General features: G+C 43.5%; 1 protein-coding gene across 2 annotated transcripts in view; it reads right to left on the reverse strand.

Annotated features, from left to right (window-relative positions):
• Window positions 1–20,588, reverse strand: part of ZNF385B (zinc finger protein 385B) — a 298,989-nt gene that overhangs the window by 96,517 nt on the left and 181,884 nt on the right. For both annotated transcript variants that reach the window (XM_084814805.1, XM_084814816.1), the window contains one exon: window positions 7,286–7,428. In XM_084814805.1, coding sequence (XP_084670931.1) covers window positions 7,286–7,428 — 143 coding nt within the window. The remainder of the gene's footprint in view (window positions 1–7,285; window positions 7,429–20,588) is intronic.

Consider the following 20,588-nt stretch of genomic DNA (forward strand, 5'->3'; position numbering starts at 1 on the left):
AGAAACTAGAAAAAGACACAAAAATGCACACACATACACACACCCCAGTTAGCTTTTCTCCTGCTGTGTGCAATGTTTGTTTGCTTTTGCTTTTTTCTGAAAAGAGAGAAACCAGTTCGGGTGGTAACAAAAGAACTTAAATGGTAAGGCTGCCAGGTAAATGTAAAGCCCATTCTCCCACAGCTATGGGATAACAGAGTCAACAAGGTGTTCTCCATTTCTAAGCAAATACACATTGTAGTGTGATGTTTCTATTCTGATGCACAAAGTCAAGGAGTGCATCCTGAATCTCTGATGTTAGATGAGGTAGCACAACAGGCACAGAGAGTTATGAATTTTTTTTTGCGTTGGGCAGCATGAAATCAGGCTTCTAGAAATTCCTTCTCTTCTCTTCTCTCCTCTCCTTTCTTCTCTCTTGTCTTGTCTTGTCTCTTACTTAGTATGGCTTGAATCCAAAGATGGCCTTCACCAACGGAAAGCCTCTTCTTTCATGGAAGGGCCAATAGATCAGTGGAAGAACATATGGGTATCCAATGTTAGTCCTACATAGAGTAGACCCACTGAAATGAGTCTGTAAGTAAGATGTAAGTAAGTCATGACTAATTTAGATCCCATTCATTTCAATAGGTCTACTCTATGTAGGACTAACTCTAGATACTACCTTATGCGTTGTGTAAAGAAGGCCCCTGGCACTTCCAGCTTTTTTTTAAAAAAAGCAGATAGAAGGGCTGGGACCCTGGGAAACCTTTGTTTAAGAAATTGGAAAGCTGCTGCCACTCAGCGTAGTCAATGCTGAGCTAAATGGACTGACTCAGTGTAAGGCAGCTTCCTATGTTTCTGACCAAGCAGAAGAGCATTCTGTGAGAAATTATTAGACTCTTAATTTAAACGGAATGTTGTTGTTGCTTGGAATTGCAATTGAATGGATGTTTTATTAATGTAATAGATTTATTCTACTACTGATACTGTTTTGATAGGAAAGCCTCATTTTCTATTTTGATACATTGCTATGTGAATTACTATTCTGTTATTGTGTACTAATTTGTGTGTGTGTGTTTGCAGTTAGCTGGAAGGAAAAGTGAGTGATAAGTAATAATGATCCTGTTTTGCAAAAGCCTTTGAGCAAGAGTTTGTAGCAGCTCTTTCTCTGTATCTTTTTATGGCCCAATAGAATTTCTGTGCTACTGTCTATGTTTTCCTTATTCAATACGCTTCTCATACTATATAATGGAACAAGGAGAAATTCCTTCTAGTGCTTCTGCAAGAGTTCACAGTACAGCATTAATTTTCTCCTTCTGCACATAACTTTTCAAATCCACAACGAGGTGGCAGTTTCAAAGGGACGAAATTATTTGCTGGTTTCAGGAGTTGGGAGCATAGTGGTTATCATCAAGTTTGGAAAATGTGAAGGCAGTATATGTTAAAGTTCCAGAAATGAAAGGTGGAATTGTGTAGGATCTCCAGCAGACCAGGTATCTTGAGAAAAAAATTAAGAACTAGAAATCCTAAATGCCCATTTTCATGGGCTAACATTTATACAGCTAATTTTATTGTGCCTCCAAAACAAAATATTTAGAAGGAAAAATGATGTTAAAAGATACAAAATATTAAATACAAAGATACTAAGACTTCAAAGTACAACTCTGAGCCTATAGTGCATAATGCACTATGGGAATTAGTACAGCCTTCTCCCAAAATCAATTATTAATGTTTCATCAGCAAAATCCATTAACCAACATCTTTTGGAAAATGTGTGGTAAAAGATAATTGTGGAGGAGAATCAATGATAGACAGCTCCTTGAAGCTTAAACAAAGAAAACAGATTTAGATCATAAATGGAGGAGATTAAAGACAAAAGTCTTTCAGTCCATAAAACTATAAATAATACTGTAGATCAAAGTAAGTGGAAAGATGGATGTTTATGTAATGTAATATATTGTTTACTGCATGACGTAACTTGGAGGCTGGACATTGGTAAAGCCTGATTTTCAAAAACTTATCATTTCATATATTACATTTTTATAGGTATACATAATATACAAAGTTATATTAAGTCTACCTTTGCGAGCCCTTCTCATCAGTAATTGTATATATTCAGAAGCCTCCCTCATGAACGTCTACAAGTCCATATTGTTGATATCAAATGCCTTCTGAAAAAACATGCATGTCGCAATACTGATAAAAACCTTATGACGGGTAATGCTTACACATTATGTCACCCAGGGACACTCTATAGAATTGTAACTAACAGAAGGGCCAGTAAGAAAGGAAAACCTTGCAAAACCAACATGGAGAAAGGTAGGGGCGGGGGGGTGGGACTATAGGTCAAGAAGATCTGTGGTGAACCTTGAGTGTACCGTTAAAGATCTCTTTCTTTTTCAGACAGAAGCACCCTATGCTGTGTAGGTAGTCTCTCCTTTTCCAAACTGCTTCTGATGGAGTTTAGAGACAGTTGATCAAAGAGATTTTTGCACTGTGGCCTGAACTCATGGGACTGTTTCAGGTTTCTCTCAAGAATCCTTGGTCTGTGGCGTAGCATCAGTAGTGCAACTGTTCAAAATGACTTGGACTTGATGACCTGAAGCATCAAGTCCAATACTAAAGGGACAGCTTCCTTGGCTGGATCTACGTTTACTGCCTTTTTTCGCTTCCAATGAGGTTTCACCGCCTGCCTTTCACACTACGCAGTAGCCGCCTCGAATTGGAACAGGAATTTCCCACTTCCGTGCTCCCGCTTTCAATACCCTAATATCCTGGTATTTCCCCTTAATGTGCTCTGATTTTCCGCCTTCACTACCATATCCGGTCGTAGTCCCCTCCCCCACATGTCCATATACAGCGGTGTTTGTATTTCCCTCCTGTCCAATCACAGCTCTCGACGGCCCCATGTCTTCTTCTGGCTACTGATAGCATAGCTTCCTCAGTAGCCCCCATTTCCTCAGCAACCAGCAAAGGGCTGGATGTGCATGCACTTGTCTGATCTCGGAAGCTAAGCGGGGTCGGCAATGAAGCTTCACAACTTCGAAGCTTCAAAGATCATGCCTGAATTAGGATAAAAAAACATCGTGGAGAAGCCCCGATTCTGCGAGGATAATGCCTGAATTTAAAAAAAAACATCCGGAGCAGGGGATAGGAGGGGGTAAAACTTAGTCTCATTTGAAGGAATAGAACAACCCCCTGCTTAATGCAGGAAGCCTGATTCCCAGGTGGTCGCCCATCCAATTACTGACCGGGGCCAACCCTGCTTAGCATCCGAGATCAGACAAGCGCGCACAGGAAAACAGCACAGCGCTCGAGTGTGAACCGAGCTCGCGCATTCAATGAAGCACAGCAACGGGGCAAATGGGTGAGTGTGAATAATCACGTTTTAATGTGAGAGCGTTTAACCCGACGGGACACCGAATTCATTGCGATGGCAGGCGCAATGTAGATCGGCCCCTAGATGCACATTCCTTGCGACCAAATGAATGGCTTAAGGTGACAGCAATAAATGAGCTCCCCTGGTAAAGCTAGGAAATGAAACCACCCCCCCCCCCAACTCAGAAAAAAGCTTGGTTTATTCCAAGCTAAATTGGACCCTGTCAGAGCCTGATGTCATCAGAAACAAGATGGGTCTTATCACTCCCCCAACCTCCACAGTGAACCTCCAAGCCTCTCCCTTCCCACCCAGCTACCTGCTACCCTCTCTCCCACCTACCTGGCTTTCCTGGCTTGCTGCTTAGGCAGTGGCAGAAGAGAGGGAGGAAAAGAGATCTGTCTCTCCCTTATCCTTTTGGTGCACTCCTGGCACCTGGCTCTCAGCTGTACTAGCATGCCAGATGCCAAAGGGGTGGGAGCGACCTTCTTCCATTATACTGCTGCCGCTGCAACAGCAATGACAGGGGAGAGAGAGGACTTAATTCTTCTCCAGTTCAGGTCACAATCCAAGGCAGAGAAGGACTTTGAGGCAAGCATTATGATCCACTGAAATTCATGTTCTGAAGAAAGGAAATATTAGATTGGATGGCATCACTATTATCTGCGCGCCCATTGTTTTGTCTGGGGTTGTGGACTCTGCCGACTCCTATCAAGTAGCCTGCATGCTCATGAGTCATGACCCGTTCTGCAGCCTATAGCGCTACCACTTGAAACTGAGAGCCAGGCACAACGCCACCATGTATGACAAACCCAGCAATGCTTTTTGTTTTGAGGCAGAGAAGAGAAACAAAGAAGCACTCCCTAGACTGTCACCCCCATTTAAATAAATATGTGGCACATACTTACTATCAGATTCTCAGATTTGGCTGCTTTGAAATGAATACATTAATATTTAAAGGTATTACTTATTCTTGTTTTCAAGACTGGGATGCTATTCTATCATCTTTCTACTATACTTTGTACTGCAACACAAGGTCTGTCAGCGGAATTTCTTTACAAGTGATAAAGGAAGCTCTTCTGTTTTTTTTCTGTCTCTCACACACAAACACAGAATGTGACCTTACGAAGGCAACAGCTGGCATTGGTTCAAACACCCACAGTCTGGCAGTGCTGATAATACAGGGGTTTTTTTTCTCCTTGAAATTACAATGACAATTATAATGCTTTGCATCTCTTGTAAACTATCATGTATGAGCAAACCCTATTTACTCACTGGACAGCATTATCCACAAAATGACCTGAATCACTCTTCTTTCTATTGCTATGAGCTTGTTATTTACACAAGGGCTCCCTGCTGAATTGTCTGAACATGGCAATACAGGCTCTGCAAACACACAAGATATTGGTTTTAAGTCATATGCAATATACATTTATAGGAAAATTCTCTGAACCATGCTGCCATAAAATATTTGAAATCTATTTGGGATGTATTTTAAGAGCATCAGGAAAATGAATTGTAAAAATGAAGGGGCGAAGAGTGGAATACTTCTCTTTGAAGCTAAAACACACCCCAAAAGAGCCAACAATATGGTTTTCTTCCATTTCGGGAAATGCCATTTACTACTATAGTCAGCAGGGCACAGCTGACTATAGTATGCTTCAAAAACGAGTGTATACACAATTCAAACGTTAGTACAACGATTAAGCAGGCAGTATTTTTTTTTTATCAGTTTTGAATTCTAAACTTAATTTATTAAACTCCTAAAGACAGACTAGATGCTTCCCAGAGACTAGAAAAGATGGCTACCACCCACAATTTAAGATAAAAGACATAGCAAACAAGGGGCAGAAAACAAGGAACAGAAGAAGCAAATCATATGGGGAAGGCAAAGCAAAGAAAATATTTCAGTACTTCGTGAGGAAGACAGATGAAGCAACACAGACCCTGGATGTGGAAATCCAAATAAAAAGGGGCAGAAAAGGGAAATGAATGCAAGTGGGAGCTAAGGTAAAAATTCTGCACTTAAACTGAAGATAGGTGGTGAGCAGAGAGAATAAAGAGGTAGAGAAAGCAAAAAGAGAAAAATCAGGTCAGAAGGAATGGGAGAATGGAGATGCTTAAAGATAAGTAAGAGGAGTTTGAACCAAGACTTATAAATGTTAGACAGATGAACATACCAGATTTTAGGGAGAGAAAAGAATTAATACAAAATTATGCATCTCTGAGGCCACTATAATGTCAGTGCAATAATGATGTGCAGTGACATTGCATTGGCAAAATGGTAGATATGACCTATTCCAAGCACTTAGGTGTTTAAACTTTGAATTCCAAATTATTCTACTGGGAGGTCTCCTTGGTTTAAGGGGAATTCTTGGATTTGAGATGAGGAGCAAAAGCCCATTAACGTTAACATACAAAACATGGCTTGTTAACTGTAAAATGTATTCATCTTGCAATATTGCCAGATTCAGCATTAAACTTTGCGTGACTGGATTGACTGCACAGTTATTAGAAATAGGATCTAGAAGCAGGCAAACTACAAACACTTCTTCAGTTTCCTTGACACAAAACCATAGAATCTTAGGGTTGGATGCAATTAGAAAAATTATCATGCAAACCAACTCCTGCTCCCTAAGGTAAGGCTATATATCCACTATCTCTCCCATCCCCTACCAAAACACCAATATGCACCCCAAGAAAAACATGGATGCTTTGCAGAAAGCCAGGCAAATAGCCAGAGAGGACAGTACAATGGACAAAGCCATACACTGCAAGCGAAGAGGCAAAAATTGTCTCTTCATTGACATGGTCCCACAAACGCAATACAAAAGGAGAGGAAATACAAAGATCTCTGAAGGAAGGAAGGAAGGAAGGAAGGAAGGAAGGAAGGAAAAGATCCACTAGTCTCTGTAGGTTATTGCAGACAGCAAATGGTTGGCACCTGGAGAGAAGCAGAAAGAGTGGGTTGCTGATGATACGGAAGGCGCTGACTCTAGGCTAATGGGGGGCAATAAATTGTGATGACCATGAGTCTTTCAAACTTGTAATGCCACACGATAAATTTAAAAAGTAAGGTGTGTAGTACAGCTACGATAATGTTATCGTAACTCTTGGTGCACATGACAGCAATGGGCCCCCATAGTTATGATAACGGTATGATAACAGTATAACTGCTATGTGTAGATTCAGCCTTGGTTTATTTTAAGCACAAAACTCACCACAGGGAGCAGGGCTTTGTATTGGTTAGAAACTACACAAAGCTAAATGTCATGATTCCCTTAGCCCCCACTTCACTTCAGTGAACAAACATACACAGACCAGAGGCTTCAGTCTACAGCTTTTAATCCATTACTTCACAGGGTCATACAGATGCAAATTCTCAGAGAAACTCTCTGTCTACCAGGAATGCCTTCAGGGGATCCAAATGGAATTTACGAGAGTTGCCTGCAGTTTGAAGAGGGAGGCGGTCTCGCTAGCCTAACTTAAGTGGGGGAGGTCCCTCTCTTCTCGTGAGGTCCCTGCCTTCTCTCTCTTTGCTCTGTGCCTGGCATCTATTAGGTCAACCTCCTGTTCCCTGCTTCTCACAAGGGGGGTGAGGAGGGATCCTCAGGCTCAGCCATCTGTACATTTGTAACCTGAGAAGCAGGCCTACTCATATCTGGACTAGCCTGGGAAAACACCTCCCCCATGTCTGATGGTTCTCCTTCAGAATCTGAATAGCTATCCCACTCCCTGCACTCAGAAACACCCCTGACACTAAACAACATAAAGGATTCAAATATCCAGTTTCACACAGGTTAACAGTGCTTATGATGACACTTGTCCATCTGCAATTAGCAATAAACACTAGTTAGGGATGTTCTTCATGTTATAGAGCAAAGAAAGTAAAAAGCAAGAGCAATTAAAAAAACTGTGTTTGTTACTTACAGTGTTAAAATTTGGGAAGAGCCCAACAGCAGAACTGCCATCCACTGGGAAGGACACAAATGGTTTGATATCCAGGGAGTGCTGCATCATGAGCGCAGGTGTCCGAACAAGGGTGGGGAGTGTAGTAGTATGGCATGTACTTCCTGCAGAGAGGAAATATTTTAAATAAGGATTTTAAAAAAAATCACCACTATTTTTTAAGACATTAATCCACATCATAGGCATTATCCTTCATGGATGCATCCTGTTTGAACTAAGCATCACAGAGTTGTGGTAAGAATGAGTACAATTATGAAATTACTACTTTCTCATAGAGAGCATATAGCAGTTCTACAGGTTCAGAAGTGCTCAGATCCTGCAGAGCTGAAAGAAGGTGTCTACATCGTGTTGCAGATACAAAGAAGGTGGGTTGGACAATTAACTACTCTGACTGAAGTCAGAGCTGCAGTAAAGCCAAAATGTCATGGAGGGGTACCTCTTGAGTCCAGATACTTCGGCCATTTAGTGTTGGCTATGGGATCATCAATTTAGGCCTCTTATGCCAACCTGAAACAGAAAGAACTTTCCCTTTCTCTCTGAGGATGGATTTTGATTTTGCATGTGTGGAACTTGACACTGTTCTATCTGCGTGCACTTCTCACCTTATAAATCAGGGGTCCTCCAGATGTTTTGGTCATTAACTCCCATCAGCCCTAGACAAGACACCCAATGGTGAGGCATGATGGGAGTTGTAAGCCAAAACATCAGGAGGGCCACAAGTTGCCCACCCATGTTATAAATAGCTGTATGTCAAAAGGGGTTAACTGTGGCTTTTCTAATGCAACATCTGTAGATACTACAAAGGCAAAAAAGCAGCACCTCGCAACAAAACTATACAATATTTCTGACCTGGAAAGAATTGTAACAGGTAATCCAATATGTGGTGATTTAGCAAAGATGACTGTGAACTGATGTACTGGTATGTTGATTGAAAGTTGGAGGTAAAACTGGAGTCTTGACATAAGCATACGTGATACATATGAACCTGATTCCTAACTGATGTATGAAAAAAGTCCCCTGCCGATATCTTTCCAAATATCTGAAAGTATATGAGATTGATAGAGGCTTAGAGGACTATCATTGGTTCATGGTTTTGCACACCCCTTTGGCTTCCTGAGTCCTACTGAACCCTGCAGCTCCCAGACTGGCAAGAGAAACTTCTTCCACTCAGCCTCTTCTGGGTATTAAACCCCATGATCCTAGCTGCTCCGAGGTACAATCTAGTTCTTCTAGACCTTTACCATCCTGGCCATTACTCCCTGTGGAAAACACAGCAATGCCTGTCCCAAACTGAGCATGCTTCCAAGTGGGTGAGAAGAATTAAACTAGGGATTCAACCTCTGTAGAGTGTGGGGCACCCCAAAATTAACCAGCTCACCTCAACTCCATACCCTTTAATCATAACACTTCAAGACAATTTATAATACATAAAAGAAAGTTTGAGAATGAAGTAAGTGGGATAGATGGGTAAGTAGAACAAATATACCACAAAAGAAATAAACGCTCATTGTCAGTTTTTCCTTACTATTGTTCCGTTTCACTTCTTTGTTTCTAAATTGCTTGAACCTGTTGCTTCCCTTTGGTATTTGGATTTTCTTTTATCTGGTTCTCTTTTTGTTCCTTACCAATCTGGTTTCCGTGGTTTATCATTCAACAGAAACTACTTAACTTTAACTAATTTTCTTGTTCGGTCTAAAGAGCATTGTCAATATTCTGTTCTGTTCTGTTCTTCATCATCATTATACATCTTCAGCTTTCAAGAAAGCTGAACATTCACTTCTTCTTTCTATGTTCATGGTTGTCTTTTCTATTGGATTTCCTTTCCTTTTTTCTTTTCCTCAACCTTCTGGAATTCTTAAAGGTTCTGTTAGGTCCTTTGCTTTTTATTCCTTATTTTCATCCATTAGGTTCTCTTTCAGTCTTTTGATATTAATTATCATGTCTATGCTGACAATATTCAGTTATTATTTTCAGATCTCTAGACTGTTGTCTTCTTTTATTAGTCATTCATCTTGTCTTGCATTTCCTTGTGGCTTACTGCTCATTCTTGGAAGGTACATCTTTAAGAGAAATAATGTCTGATTTTTCTTTGGATTCTTTTGTTCCTATTCCTTCTGTTTAGCGGATTATGGTGTTACCATGGGGGGGGGGATCTTCATGACAATGGAATGAGAAGCGCATTTGAGTATTATCCAGATTTTTATGGAATCGGCTTTGTTCTGTCAGGGACACATGAAGCAAGAAAAGCTGAGTGTACTGTTCCTTTAAAATCCTCTTTTCACAGGTCACACAGCACTTAAAGGCAACATACTTCTGGGTTGGGTGTGGGAAATAGAACTGAATGTCATCAACCCTGCAGGTGCTGCTCAACCAATGAGCAGCTTGTTTCCTGCCCTTGTCCAGGCTCCCCCTGGCTACCATGTAGGGATGTCAGAGAATTTCACCACGAATCTCGGGGAGGCCGAATGCCAGCACATTTGGCCCCCCGAAATTGGTGGCGAAACGGTCTGCCCCCCCACGCCCCCCCCGGGATGGGACTTACCTTGGGCGAATCTGTCAGGGTGGACACTGAGCCCATAGAAACCCAGAGTAGTTCTAATTCTGAGGAAGAGCAGTCGCTCCTGGGAGAGGAGCGCACTCCTCTTTCCCAGGGCCAACAGCTGACGGAGATTCCTCCCACCAGCATTCCTAGCTTAGATAGCAGTTCAGGGAATGACAGAGCGTGGGAAGCAGACTTGATGGACGCGCGACGCCAACGCAGAGAGCAGCGCCAAATGGAGGGCACAGAAAGGAGGCGTAGTGCCTGGTTGGCGCGCAGACAACGGCTGTGCCCAGAGGATCCAAGGGAAAAGGGGAGGGATTCTCCCTAGTCCTTAAGTTCAGGGGTCTGCCAGTAATTCCCTTTCAAACGGGGACCAACTGTTCCATCTTAGGGCATAGGTACTCTGCTGCTCAGATCTAGTTGCTAACAGTAGAGTTGTTAAGTTATAAAAGAAGAATAAAGCTTTGAAAGGAATCTCTTTGTCTGTGTCTGGACTTGGCTACTGGATTAGACTGAGAGAGGCCTCCAAGGAGCCCTTGACAGAAGCTCCCTGGCGGCTCTGGCGGCTCCGGCAGCGGTTCGGCAGCGGTGGCTGCGGCGGCCAGTCTTCCGACCGGCTGCCGCCATTTCCAAGTTTAAAAACAAAACAAAACGTGATTTTTAGATTTTTAAAAAATACCGTGATAGGCTACGTAAATCTTTATGTAGCCTATCACAGCTGAGTTAAAAAACAACAACAACCGCGCATACCCAAATGGCGGCGCCCATGGGCGCCGCCATATGCGTTCCTTATTTTGGCACGTCTAGTCTACGTAAACATTTACGTAGACTACGGCGAAAATAAGGGGAACGCAAATAGCGTAGCGTCTACGCTATTTGCGTTCCCCTTATTTTCGCCGTAGTCTACGCGCGGTTGTTGTGTTTTTTTTAACTCAGCCGTGATAGGCTATGTTAATATTTACGTAGCCTGTCACGGCTGACTGCAGGGACGCAAATGGTGGCGGCGGCTATGGCCGCCGCCATTTGCAGACCCGGCCGGCCAGGATTCGCGGCAGGAGGGACGGGGCGCCTCCCCCCCAGCCAGAATTTTGGGGGGGAGGGACGGGACGCCTCCCCCCCGGCCAGAATTTCGGGGGGAGGGACGGAGCACCTCCCCCCCACTGCGAATCAAATTTCGTAAAAGTTAAGTGACTTTCGTACATCCCTACGTACCATGTTATTATCCCCGAGAGCACCTGAAGGCTCCCCATGACAGCATCTCACCTGTGCAATTTCACCCCCTTTCTTCTGTTCTGGCCAGTTCTAGAGTACATGACAGCATCCCTTCAGGAAGGATGGCACTGACAGGCTTCCCTGCTGTGGATAGCAATCTCCCCTCAAGCATCAGAGAAGCAAGGTTACACAAGCATCAGTCTGCAGCCTCTGTTGCCCTGTCATAAAACCCCAGTTGCATACTTCCAGGGAGTAAATACAGGGATCTAGCCACTTCATCCATTGACAGTGTGCAGCCTGTGTTGCCCCGTCATAAAACCCCAGTTGTGCACTTCCAGGGGGTAAATACAGGGATCTAGTGTCAGGAATGAATCCAAGAGCCTTGAGATGTCTGACCGCTCCAATTCTGAATAAGAGTTGGAGCAGCTAGATCAAAGGCTGGAGGAGGGACCCTCCCTAGTGAGCCAAGATGCTGGGAGTGATTCCACCAAAGACCTTGACAAACAGATGGCACAAGCTGAGTCCCTGCCCCCTCCTTCCACCATGAGAACTCCAGTTCTAGGGCACGTCGCAAAGCAAATCGGGAAAAGTTAGGGGCAGGGCTCAGAAGCTCCACCAGGATAGCCATTCTTGGAAGCCAATGTAGGAGGGAGCCACCCTAAGGGAGGGGCATCACTGCAAAGCACATCTGGCCATGAGGTTCATGCCTAAACTGTCAGCAACTTCATGACTCCTCTAATTAGGGATTGCAGATTAGTTGTTTAGGGGCCTGAGGCAGTCTGAGAGTTTCCTAGAATCTGCATTTGTAAAGAGGCTAGTTTCTAGCAAAATAAAGTAGTATTAGCCTGAAGCTTTGTCTCCTTGTGGTGTTGATTGTGAACGGGAAAGGACAATCTATTTCTGACATCTAGCTGCTTCACCCATTCTCAGTCTGCATCCTCTGTTGCTTGCTTTCCCCGCACTGAAATCTGTAGCATCTTTTTCCCACTGAGAAAATCAGAGCTGTGCTCTTTCAGGTACTAGCTATCTAGTGAGAGGGGGTGGCCAGGAGGGGAAGCCTGCAGCCCCGGTATTTCACTGTATCGATATGGCCATACAGTGAAAGAATGCAGGACAGGGAGGAGAGGAGGTGGCCAGCAGAGGTAGTGGCGGCAGCAGCGCTAGCAGAGGGAGGTAACTCCAGCCAGCCCTTTCCCTCCATGCAGAGAAGCAGCGAAGTTACACAAGAATCAGAGAAGTGCATAATCACAGCTCTCAACAGGGACAGGCAGGGAAATGGAGGGTAGTTACTTCCACTGGCGAAAAGGAAGTCCAGCATGATTTGGAAGATATGGAAGAGCGCTCTAGCACTTTGATAAGTTGGAAAGCAAGGCTAGTTACTCTAGTTACCTAGGTCACCGAGGTCACAGCCAGGTGAAAGACACACCCTTAGAAATGCCCCAATCATACTGAAATTAAAGCGGAGGGATGGGCACACAGCAGCTGAACTGCAGGGGAGCTGAATTAAAGAAAAGCAATGGAGTAAAAGTACTCTGCAAAAAAGCAGCTTCCCTACACATAAACTCTGGGGTGGCTGCGGCCTGGCTATAACATCATGTGCTGGAAATGGTCCCAATCCACAGCAAATCACCCGTGAAGACAGGCCCCATTTCTCCTTCCCTAGTGTTATTTCCCCCTTCATGGATCACTGCCTTGTTCTGGTGAAGGGGCTTGCGTAACTCAGTGAAGCCATAAGCTATGCCGTGTAGGGCCACCCAAGACGGACAGGTCACGGTGGAGAGTTCTGATAAAATGTAGTCCACTGGAGAAGGAAATGGCAACCTACTCCAATATTCTTGCCAAGAAAACCCCATATAGTATATCGGAAGGTGTCCAATATACTACTGGGGAAGAGCAGAGGGAATTTCCAAGTAGCGCCAGAAAGAGTGAAGCGGCTGGCCCAAAGCTGAAAGGACACTCAGCTGTGGATGTGTCTGGTGGGGAAAAGAAAATCCGATGCTGTAAAGAACAATATTGTTTAGGAACCTGGAATGTCAGATCAATGAATCAAGGTAAGCTGGAGGTGGTCAAACATGAGATGGCAAGATTGAACATTGACATCTTGGGAATCAGCGAACTAAAATGGACAAGCATGGGCGAATTTAATTCAGGTAACCATCATATCTACTACTGTGGGCAAGAATCCCTTAGAAGAAATGGAGTAGCACTCATAGTCAACAAAAGGGTGGGAAAAGCAGTAGCGGGGTACAATCTCAAAAAGAACAGAATGATCTCAGTACGAATCCAAGGCAAACCATTCAACATAACAGTAATTCAAATCTATGCCCCAACCACTGAGGCTGAAGAAGCTGAGGTTGATCAGTTCTATGAAGACCTACAACACCTTCTAGAACTAACACCAAAAAAGATGTCCTCTTCATCATAGGGGATTGGAATGCTAAAGTAGGAAGTCAAGAAATCACCAGGATAACAGGCAAGCATGGCCTTGGTGTACAAAATGAAGCAGGACAACGGCTAATAGAGTTTTGCCAAGAGAACACACTGATCATAGCAAACACTCTTTTCCAACAGCACAAGAGGCAGCTCTACACATGGACATCACCAGATGGTCAATATCGAAATCAGATTGATTATGTACTTTGCAGCCAAAGATGGAGAAGCTCCATACAGTCAATAAAAACAAGACCTGGAGCTGACTGTGGCTCAGATCATGAGCTGCTTCTTGCAAAATTTCGGCTGAAATTGAAGAACGTAGGGAAAACCACTAAACAATTCAGGTATGACCTAAATCATATCTCTTATGAATATACAGTGGAGGTGAGGAATAGATTTAAGGGATTAGACCTGATAGACAGAGTGCCTGAGGAACTATGGACAGAGGTCCGTAACATTGTGCAGGAGGCAGCAACTCAATCCATCCCAAAGAAAAAGAAATGCAAGAAAGCAAAGTGGCTGTCTGATGAGGCTTTACAAGTAGCTCACGAAAGAAGGGAAGCGAAAAGCAAGGGAGAAAGGGGAAGATATACCCAACTGAATGCAGAGTTCCAGAGAATAGCAAGGAGAGACAAGAAGGCCTTCTTAAATGAACAATGCAAAGAAATCGAGGAAAACAACAGAATGGGAAAGACTAGAGATCTCTTCAAGAAAATTGGAGATCTCAAGGGTACGTTTTGTGCAAAGACGGGCATGATAAAGGACAAAGAAGGCAGGGACCTAACAGAAGCAGATGAGATTAAGAAGAGGTGGCAAGAATACACAGAAGAACTATACAGGAAAGATCTGAATGTCCCTGATAGCCATGATAGTGCGGTCACTGAACTTGAGCCGGACATCCTCGAGAGTGAAGTCAAGTGGGCCTTAGGAAGCATTAGTAACAACAAAGCTAGCGGAGATGACAGTATTCCAGCCGAGCTATTTAAAATCTTAAAAGATGATGCTGTTAAAGTGCTGCATTCAACAAATCTGGAACACTCAACAGTGGCCACAAGACTGGAAAAGGTCAGTTTACATTCCAATTCCAAAAAAGGGCAACGCCAAAGAGTGTTCAAACTACCGCACAATTGCGCTCATTTCACATGCCAGCAAGGTGATGCTCAAAATCCTACAAGCTAGGCTTCAGCAGCATGTGAACCGAGAACTAATGGAAGTACAAGCTGGGTTTCGAAGAGGCAGAGGAACTAGGGATCAAATCGCCAACATTCGCTGCATCATGGAGAAAGCAAGAGAATTCCAGGAAAACGTCTATTTCTGCTTCATTGACTACACTAAAGCCTTTGATGGTGTGGATCACAACAAACTGTGGCAAATTCTTAAAGAGATGGGAGTACCAGACCACCTTACCTGTCTCCTGAGAAACCTGTACGAGGGTCAAGAAGCAACAGTAAGAACCAGACATGGAACAACCGATTGGTTCAAAATTGGGAAAGGAGTATGACAAGGCTGTATATTGTCACCCTGCTTATTTAATGTATATGCAGAGTACATCATGAGAAATGCCAGGTTGGATGAATCACAGGTCGGAATTAAGATTGCTGGGAGAATTATCAACAACCTCAGATACGCAGACGATACCACCCTAATGGCAGAAAGTGATGAGGATCTAAAGAGCCTCTTGTTGAAGGTGAAAGTGGAGAGTGCAAAAGCTGGTTTGAAACTCAACATTAAAAACACTAAGATCATGGCATCTGGCCCCATCACTTCCTGGCATATAGAAGGGGAAGAAATGGAAGCAGTGACAGATTTTATTTTCTTGGGCTCCAAGATCACCGCAGACGGTGACTGTAGCCATGAAATTAAAAGACGCTTGCTCCTTGGGAGGAAAGCTATGGCAAACCTAGACAGCATAGTAAGAAGCAGAGACATCACCTTGCCAACAAAGGTTCATATAATCAAAGCTATGGTTTTCCCAGTAGCAACATATGGCTGTGAGAGTTGGACCATAAGGAAGGCTGAGTGCCGAAGAATTGATGCCTTCGAACTGGGGTGCTGGAGAAGAGTCTTACGGGTCCCCTGGACTGCAAGGAGGTCAAATCAGCCCATCCTAAAGGAAATCAACCCTGACTGCTCATGGGAAGGACAGATACTGAAGCTGAAGCTCAAATATTTTGACCATCTAATGTGAAGAGAAAACTCCCTGGAAAAGACCCTGATGCTGGGAAAGATTGAAGGCAAAAGGAGAAGGGGACGGCAGAGGATGAGATGGCTAGATAGCATCACCGATGCAATGAATATGAACTTGAGCACACTCCGGGAGAGAGCAGAGGACAGGAAGGCCTGGCGTGCTATGGTCCATGGGGTCACGAAGAATCGGACACGACTTAACGACTGAACAACAAGTGTTATTTCTATCCTTCTTTCATTATTTTCTCAGATTTGCTAAATCTTGTCATTTGCAGTTGACAAAATATTGCTGAACTTTGTTCTTCTGTTTGTTGATTCTGACCATATGTTGATTAGCTCTCCTATTTTGTGCCAATTGGATTACAGTAATGTTCTTTTAGCCAGTCTGGTCTATGACACTGGTTTCTGCTGTGCATTCTGCTGCCTGCCTTATTTGTTTCTGCACACAAATATGATGATGTTTCACTGCTTTTGACTTCTTTCCACTGGCTAGCATCTCTTTTTCACATTCAATGTAATGCTGCTACTTCCCTTCAAATGTACTAATCCTCTAGTCCTGCTAATCTTCTATCTTCAATTCCTGTATATTCTCCTGTTTAGACTTGAGTGGTTATGGGAGGTTGAATATTACCAATGACTAGAATCCTCCTCCTCCAGCCTCACAGTCTCTCAAAACATTACTTCAGTCCTTTCAGATTCTGCTTAAGGCATATTTCTGCATCTTTGTTGCTTGTTACATCACGTCTCTTTTTCTGTTTTGTGTCCCTGTGCCTTTTCTTTTATTTTATTACCTCCACTTTTTAATCATTTTCATTTTTATTTCTGGTACACTGCAGTCCAAATAAGATTATAAACTTTTAGGGCAGGGTCTGTCTTTTGTCTGTGTTTGTATGTTGTTGTTGTTGTTCAGTCGTTAAGTCGTGTCCGACTCTTTGTGACCCCATGGACCATAGATTTTTAGGCACTTCACAAATAACAAATATTACTTATGGTCTAGATTATTGCTGTATGTACACTAATGTTTAAACAAGGCTAATAAAACTAGGTTCTTTGTCAGTTCTCAGAGCCTGCCAGTGCCCAGTGCTGGAGGCTCTGGCTCATAGACAAAAGGAGGGACCTCTGAGCATTGGTTTTATCAATCAAAGACCTGGTTCGCACGATCACCACAGCCCACCGTGGGTTATTTAATCATTGTGAATATTCAAACCACGACAGGTGGTAACTGAGGCTTATCATGACGGCTGAACCTGGCACAGATTTGGTAGGTGCTGTGGTTCGCAAACCACCTCCAACCCAAAAACAGCCCATTGGTTGTGGGTGATTTGTTAACCACAGCAACTCACCGTTGCCATGTTCAGAAATCACAATAAGCTGTGGCTTGAATACTCATAATAGCTGCTGGCATATACCGCAACCCACTTAAATAAGCTGTACCCAACACCTCAGTGAGCTGTCCCAAAAATTTCACGCTGCAGGTTTTCACAGCCAGGATGGATGTACCATGAACAATTTTTTCCCACCCATCTTCTGTCAGCCCCAGATAAGACTTAACTTAATAATTACATGGATTATGTATGTTTTACTCCTGATTATATAGATGTTCTAGTGCACTTTTCTAATAACTTGCATAAGTTTCTAGTACTGATGGAAAAAACAACCCATGGGAGCTGGCATAGGTGGCCTGACCATGAACCACATGGATGCTAAGGGAAGCATCGCCACAGCACTGGGTTTTAACAAGAGAGAGAGAGAAATGCCCCCCCTTCCAAATAACGACTGGCTTGGCACCTAATGAGGTGGTAGCCTGATAAAGAAATTGTAGGGCGGAGGAGGATGAGCAAGACAACCTTTGGTCTCTAACTTCTATGATTACTAGAAAGCTTCTCACAGAAATATTGTGTAGCAGTGATTGGGCATTTGGCTGTTAAGTATCTTGGGCCCTTTGTTGACATGTAAAATAGCAACCAAGATTGCTATCGACAAGCAACCAAGATTGGAAGCTTCAGTTCAGAAAGACCTGCTTAGCAAATATATGGTGCATTATCTTCTGCAGTGAATGTGTGCCACATGATTTCGCTTGATGATGTAAATTAATTAAACATTTAATTGAGGATTTCATTAATTAGTAAATACCAGGTATAGGAAAACACAGGATTTTATTATAAGCATTTATATTTATCATAGCACCGTCATAAGGATATCATTAAAAATGCTCTTCTATCAATTATCCACTTCCAGTGAGAGGATATCTACTAAATTCATAGTCTGCTCCTTTACAACCTCAGTCTATGAATCAATTATATTATTTCGACAAGTACTAAGGGAGCTTCATAATCCATCTGCTTTTTTTAGTTCAGACCACACGGTTCATTATCTTGTTCAATACATCCTCAACTCCCATCAGTCTCATCTGGTAATCCTTTGCTAGATGCTTCTCCCCATATTTTTCTATAATTCTTGTATTAATGAGCAAGCAATATACTACCCTTCCTCCTTATGCCAAACATTCTTGAATTTTCAGAGTCAGCTGCTTTGCCTTCCTCAAGCACACCAGCCACACAGTTCTTCAAACTTACGTTGCCGTTTTCCTTCAGTCAGGTGGTGTTAAAGCACAATGGCATCCGTATGACTTGAAGAGCCCAATCATAGCCTCTAGCATTTTGGCAATCCAGAGAATATTAAAAATGGCACCCTCTCTTTCCCACCCTAGTTTCTTGGGCACCTTGCTTGACCACGGCATATTACAAAAAAGAAAGAACTTGCACTGACCCCAAAATTTGTAATTGAGAAGCAGCCTGGTAGTGGTGGTGTACATTTTACAAAAGTCCCTTAGGGGTGCAATCCTATGGCCATAGGATAGGTCAGTTCCCAGGAACCAACCTCGGAGCCCGCGCTCCGAGGTCGGTTCCCTGAGAACTGCCCCCACCCCCCGTGCTGCCTCATGGGCAGTGCGGATCGGCCCCATGGTCTGTGCTCACAAGAGGAGCATGAAGCAGTGAAAATGAGGTGTTCCTGGGGGCGGGGCGGGGCGGGGCAGGCAGATGTGCCTTTCCGATGCTTCCTATGCATCATCAGGCATCCCCCCCCGCTCCACCTTCCCGCAGCCAGACAGCCAAAATCGGCTGTCTAGCAGCGAATGCAGGGCAGCTGAAGCGTGGAGGGGAAGATTCCCTCTGCGCTGCTCCTGCCCTGCATTGGATAGGCAGTCCCCTCTGCGTTCGGAGGTGGCATCCTATCCTGATAAGATTGCGCCCTAGAAACCTTATTATTTCCTTCCTCCAGGTGGGGCAAAAATAACAGTAGTTTTGGATGTAAGTTACTTCCAAGACTCCACCTCCAACCTCCATAAAGGTTTCTACCCATGCAGGGTATTTCATTTTTACGCGAGTTTTACATTTTTATTTTTCTATTGAATATCTTTCTTAGCCACATTAACGGTGCAACCCCTTATGCATGTTTCCTCAGGAGTAATGCCCCAAGCTTCTTTTCCACAGGGCACCCATGTGACTGTATGTCCCCATCCATTTCATACTTATATGAATAGAGTTTGAGAATGCAGAACTAGATGTGTGGAAGAACGGGAGCAGAGACATTAGAGCTGAAGAAGTGAGCAGCCCATCATGCACTGAAGTGGCCCAGCCCTCTCTCATGAAGAGTAGTAGAATGTAAATGTCTGGTGAAGATCTGGATTGCCTAGCCAGGACAGCTAAATGGAACCTCCATATTCAGAGGCAATACATCCAAAAATACCAGATGACTCGGGATAGCAGTAGTTAATTAGTTGTGGATTAAGCACCAGGTACTTGTGAGAACAGAAAATATGCAGAGAATGAATTACTGCCTGGGGGCCTGCTGCATGCATTGGTGGGGACTCTGGCATTGGACATTGTTGTGAGAAACGCAGCAAGCTGGGAATTCTAACTTAATTTGCCCCCAACAACACCCATCATCTAATTTTGAGAGAAGCAGCTTGCCTTGCTCACGCTAAGCTGGGATTTACTTAGAGGAGGGACCTATGCCTGTGTGCTGCAAACTGCTTCTCCTAAAATCAGCTGAGAGCACCAGGACAACATGGGGTATCTTTGCTGGTGCCAGACACCCCTCCCGCCCCATATCAATTTGGGCCTGAAGGACCAAGCAAAAGTGGGTGCATGGAGGGTAAGCTGTAAGCAAGCACACTTTGTGATATTGCACAACAGCATCACAGATCATGGAGCATGTCTGTTAAGGCAGGAATGGGCGAATCTGTCAGTTTCACTTTCTCCTGCATCCATATTTTTAACATCTCAAGTTAAAATATTTCTCACCCAAATATGAAGAGCTTTAAGAATTTTGGTAAATTCTTGTCAAAGAGGGACTGAAACAAAATTCTCACCATCTGCACTAGCCAAATTCCATAGGTGCAGCCATTCCCAGCATAGCTGTTAAAGACGAGGAGCCTGTCAGAAAAAGAGAGGTGGCAACCCTAATTCAGCACACAAGGATCCAAACCAGACATTTAAGAGCTAAGCACTGAAAGCTCTGGGCCTGGATGGACAAATCTGTCAGTTTTGGCTTCTCCCATATTCAATTTCTTCTTAATCTCAACTTTGTTTTCTCCCGAATGTGGAGAACCTTGCGAATTTTGGTAAATTCGTATCAAAACTGTACTGAAACGAAATTCTCACCCAGCCCTATAAGGCATCAGCCTTACCTGCCAATTTCCTGGCATTTTGGAGTTTGAGCCAACATGAGATAGTCTTAATTCTGGTCTTAAACTGGCAGGTTTTTTTGGTCACTGAATTAACATTTTAAAAACATCAAAGTGACACCTCATTATAATCATCACATACAGTTTCATGTTCTACTGCGCAGGGCTGCTTAAGAAGTGCATTTTTATGTGCCCCATGG

This window comes from Heloderma suspectum, chromosome 1 (assembly GCF_057233095.1).
Source record: "Heloderma suspectum isolate Gila_16-S chromosome 1, 16-S_ref, whole genome shotgun sequence".
Classification (NCBI taxonomy): Eukaryota; Metazoa; Chordata; class Lepidosauria; order Squamata; family Helodermatidae; genus Heloderma; species Heloderma suspectum.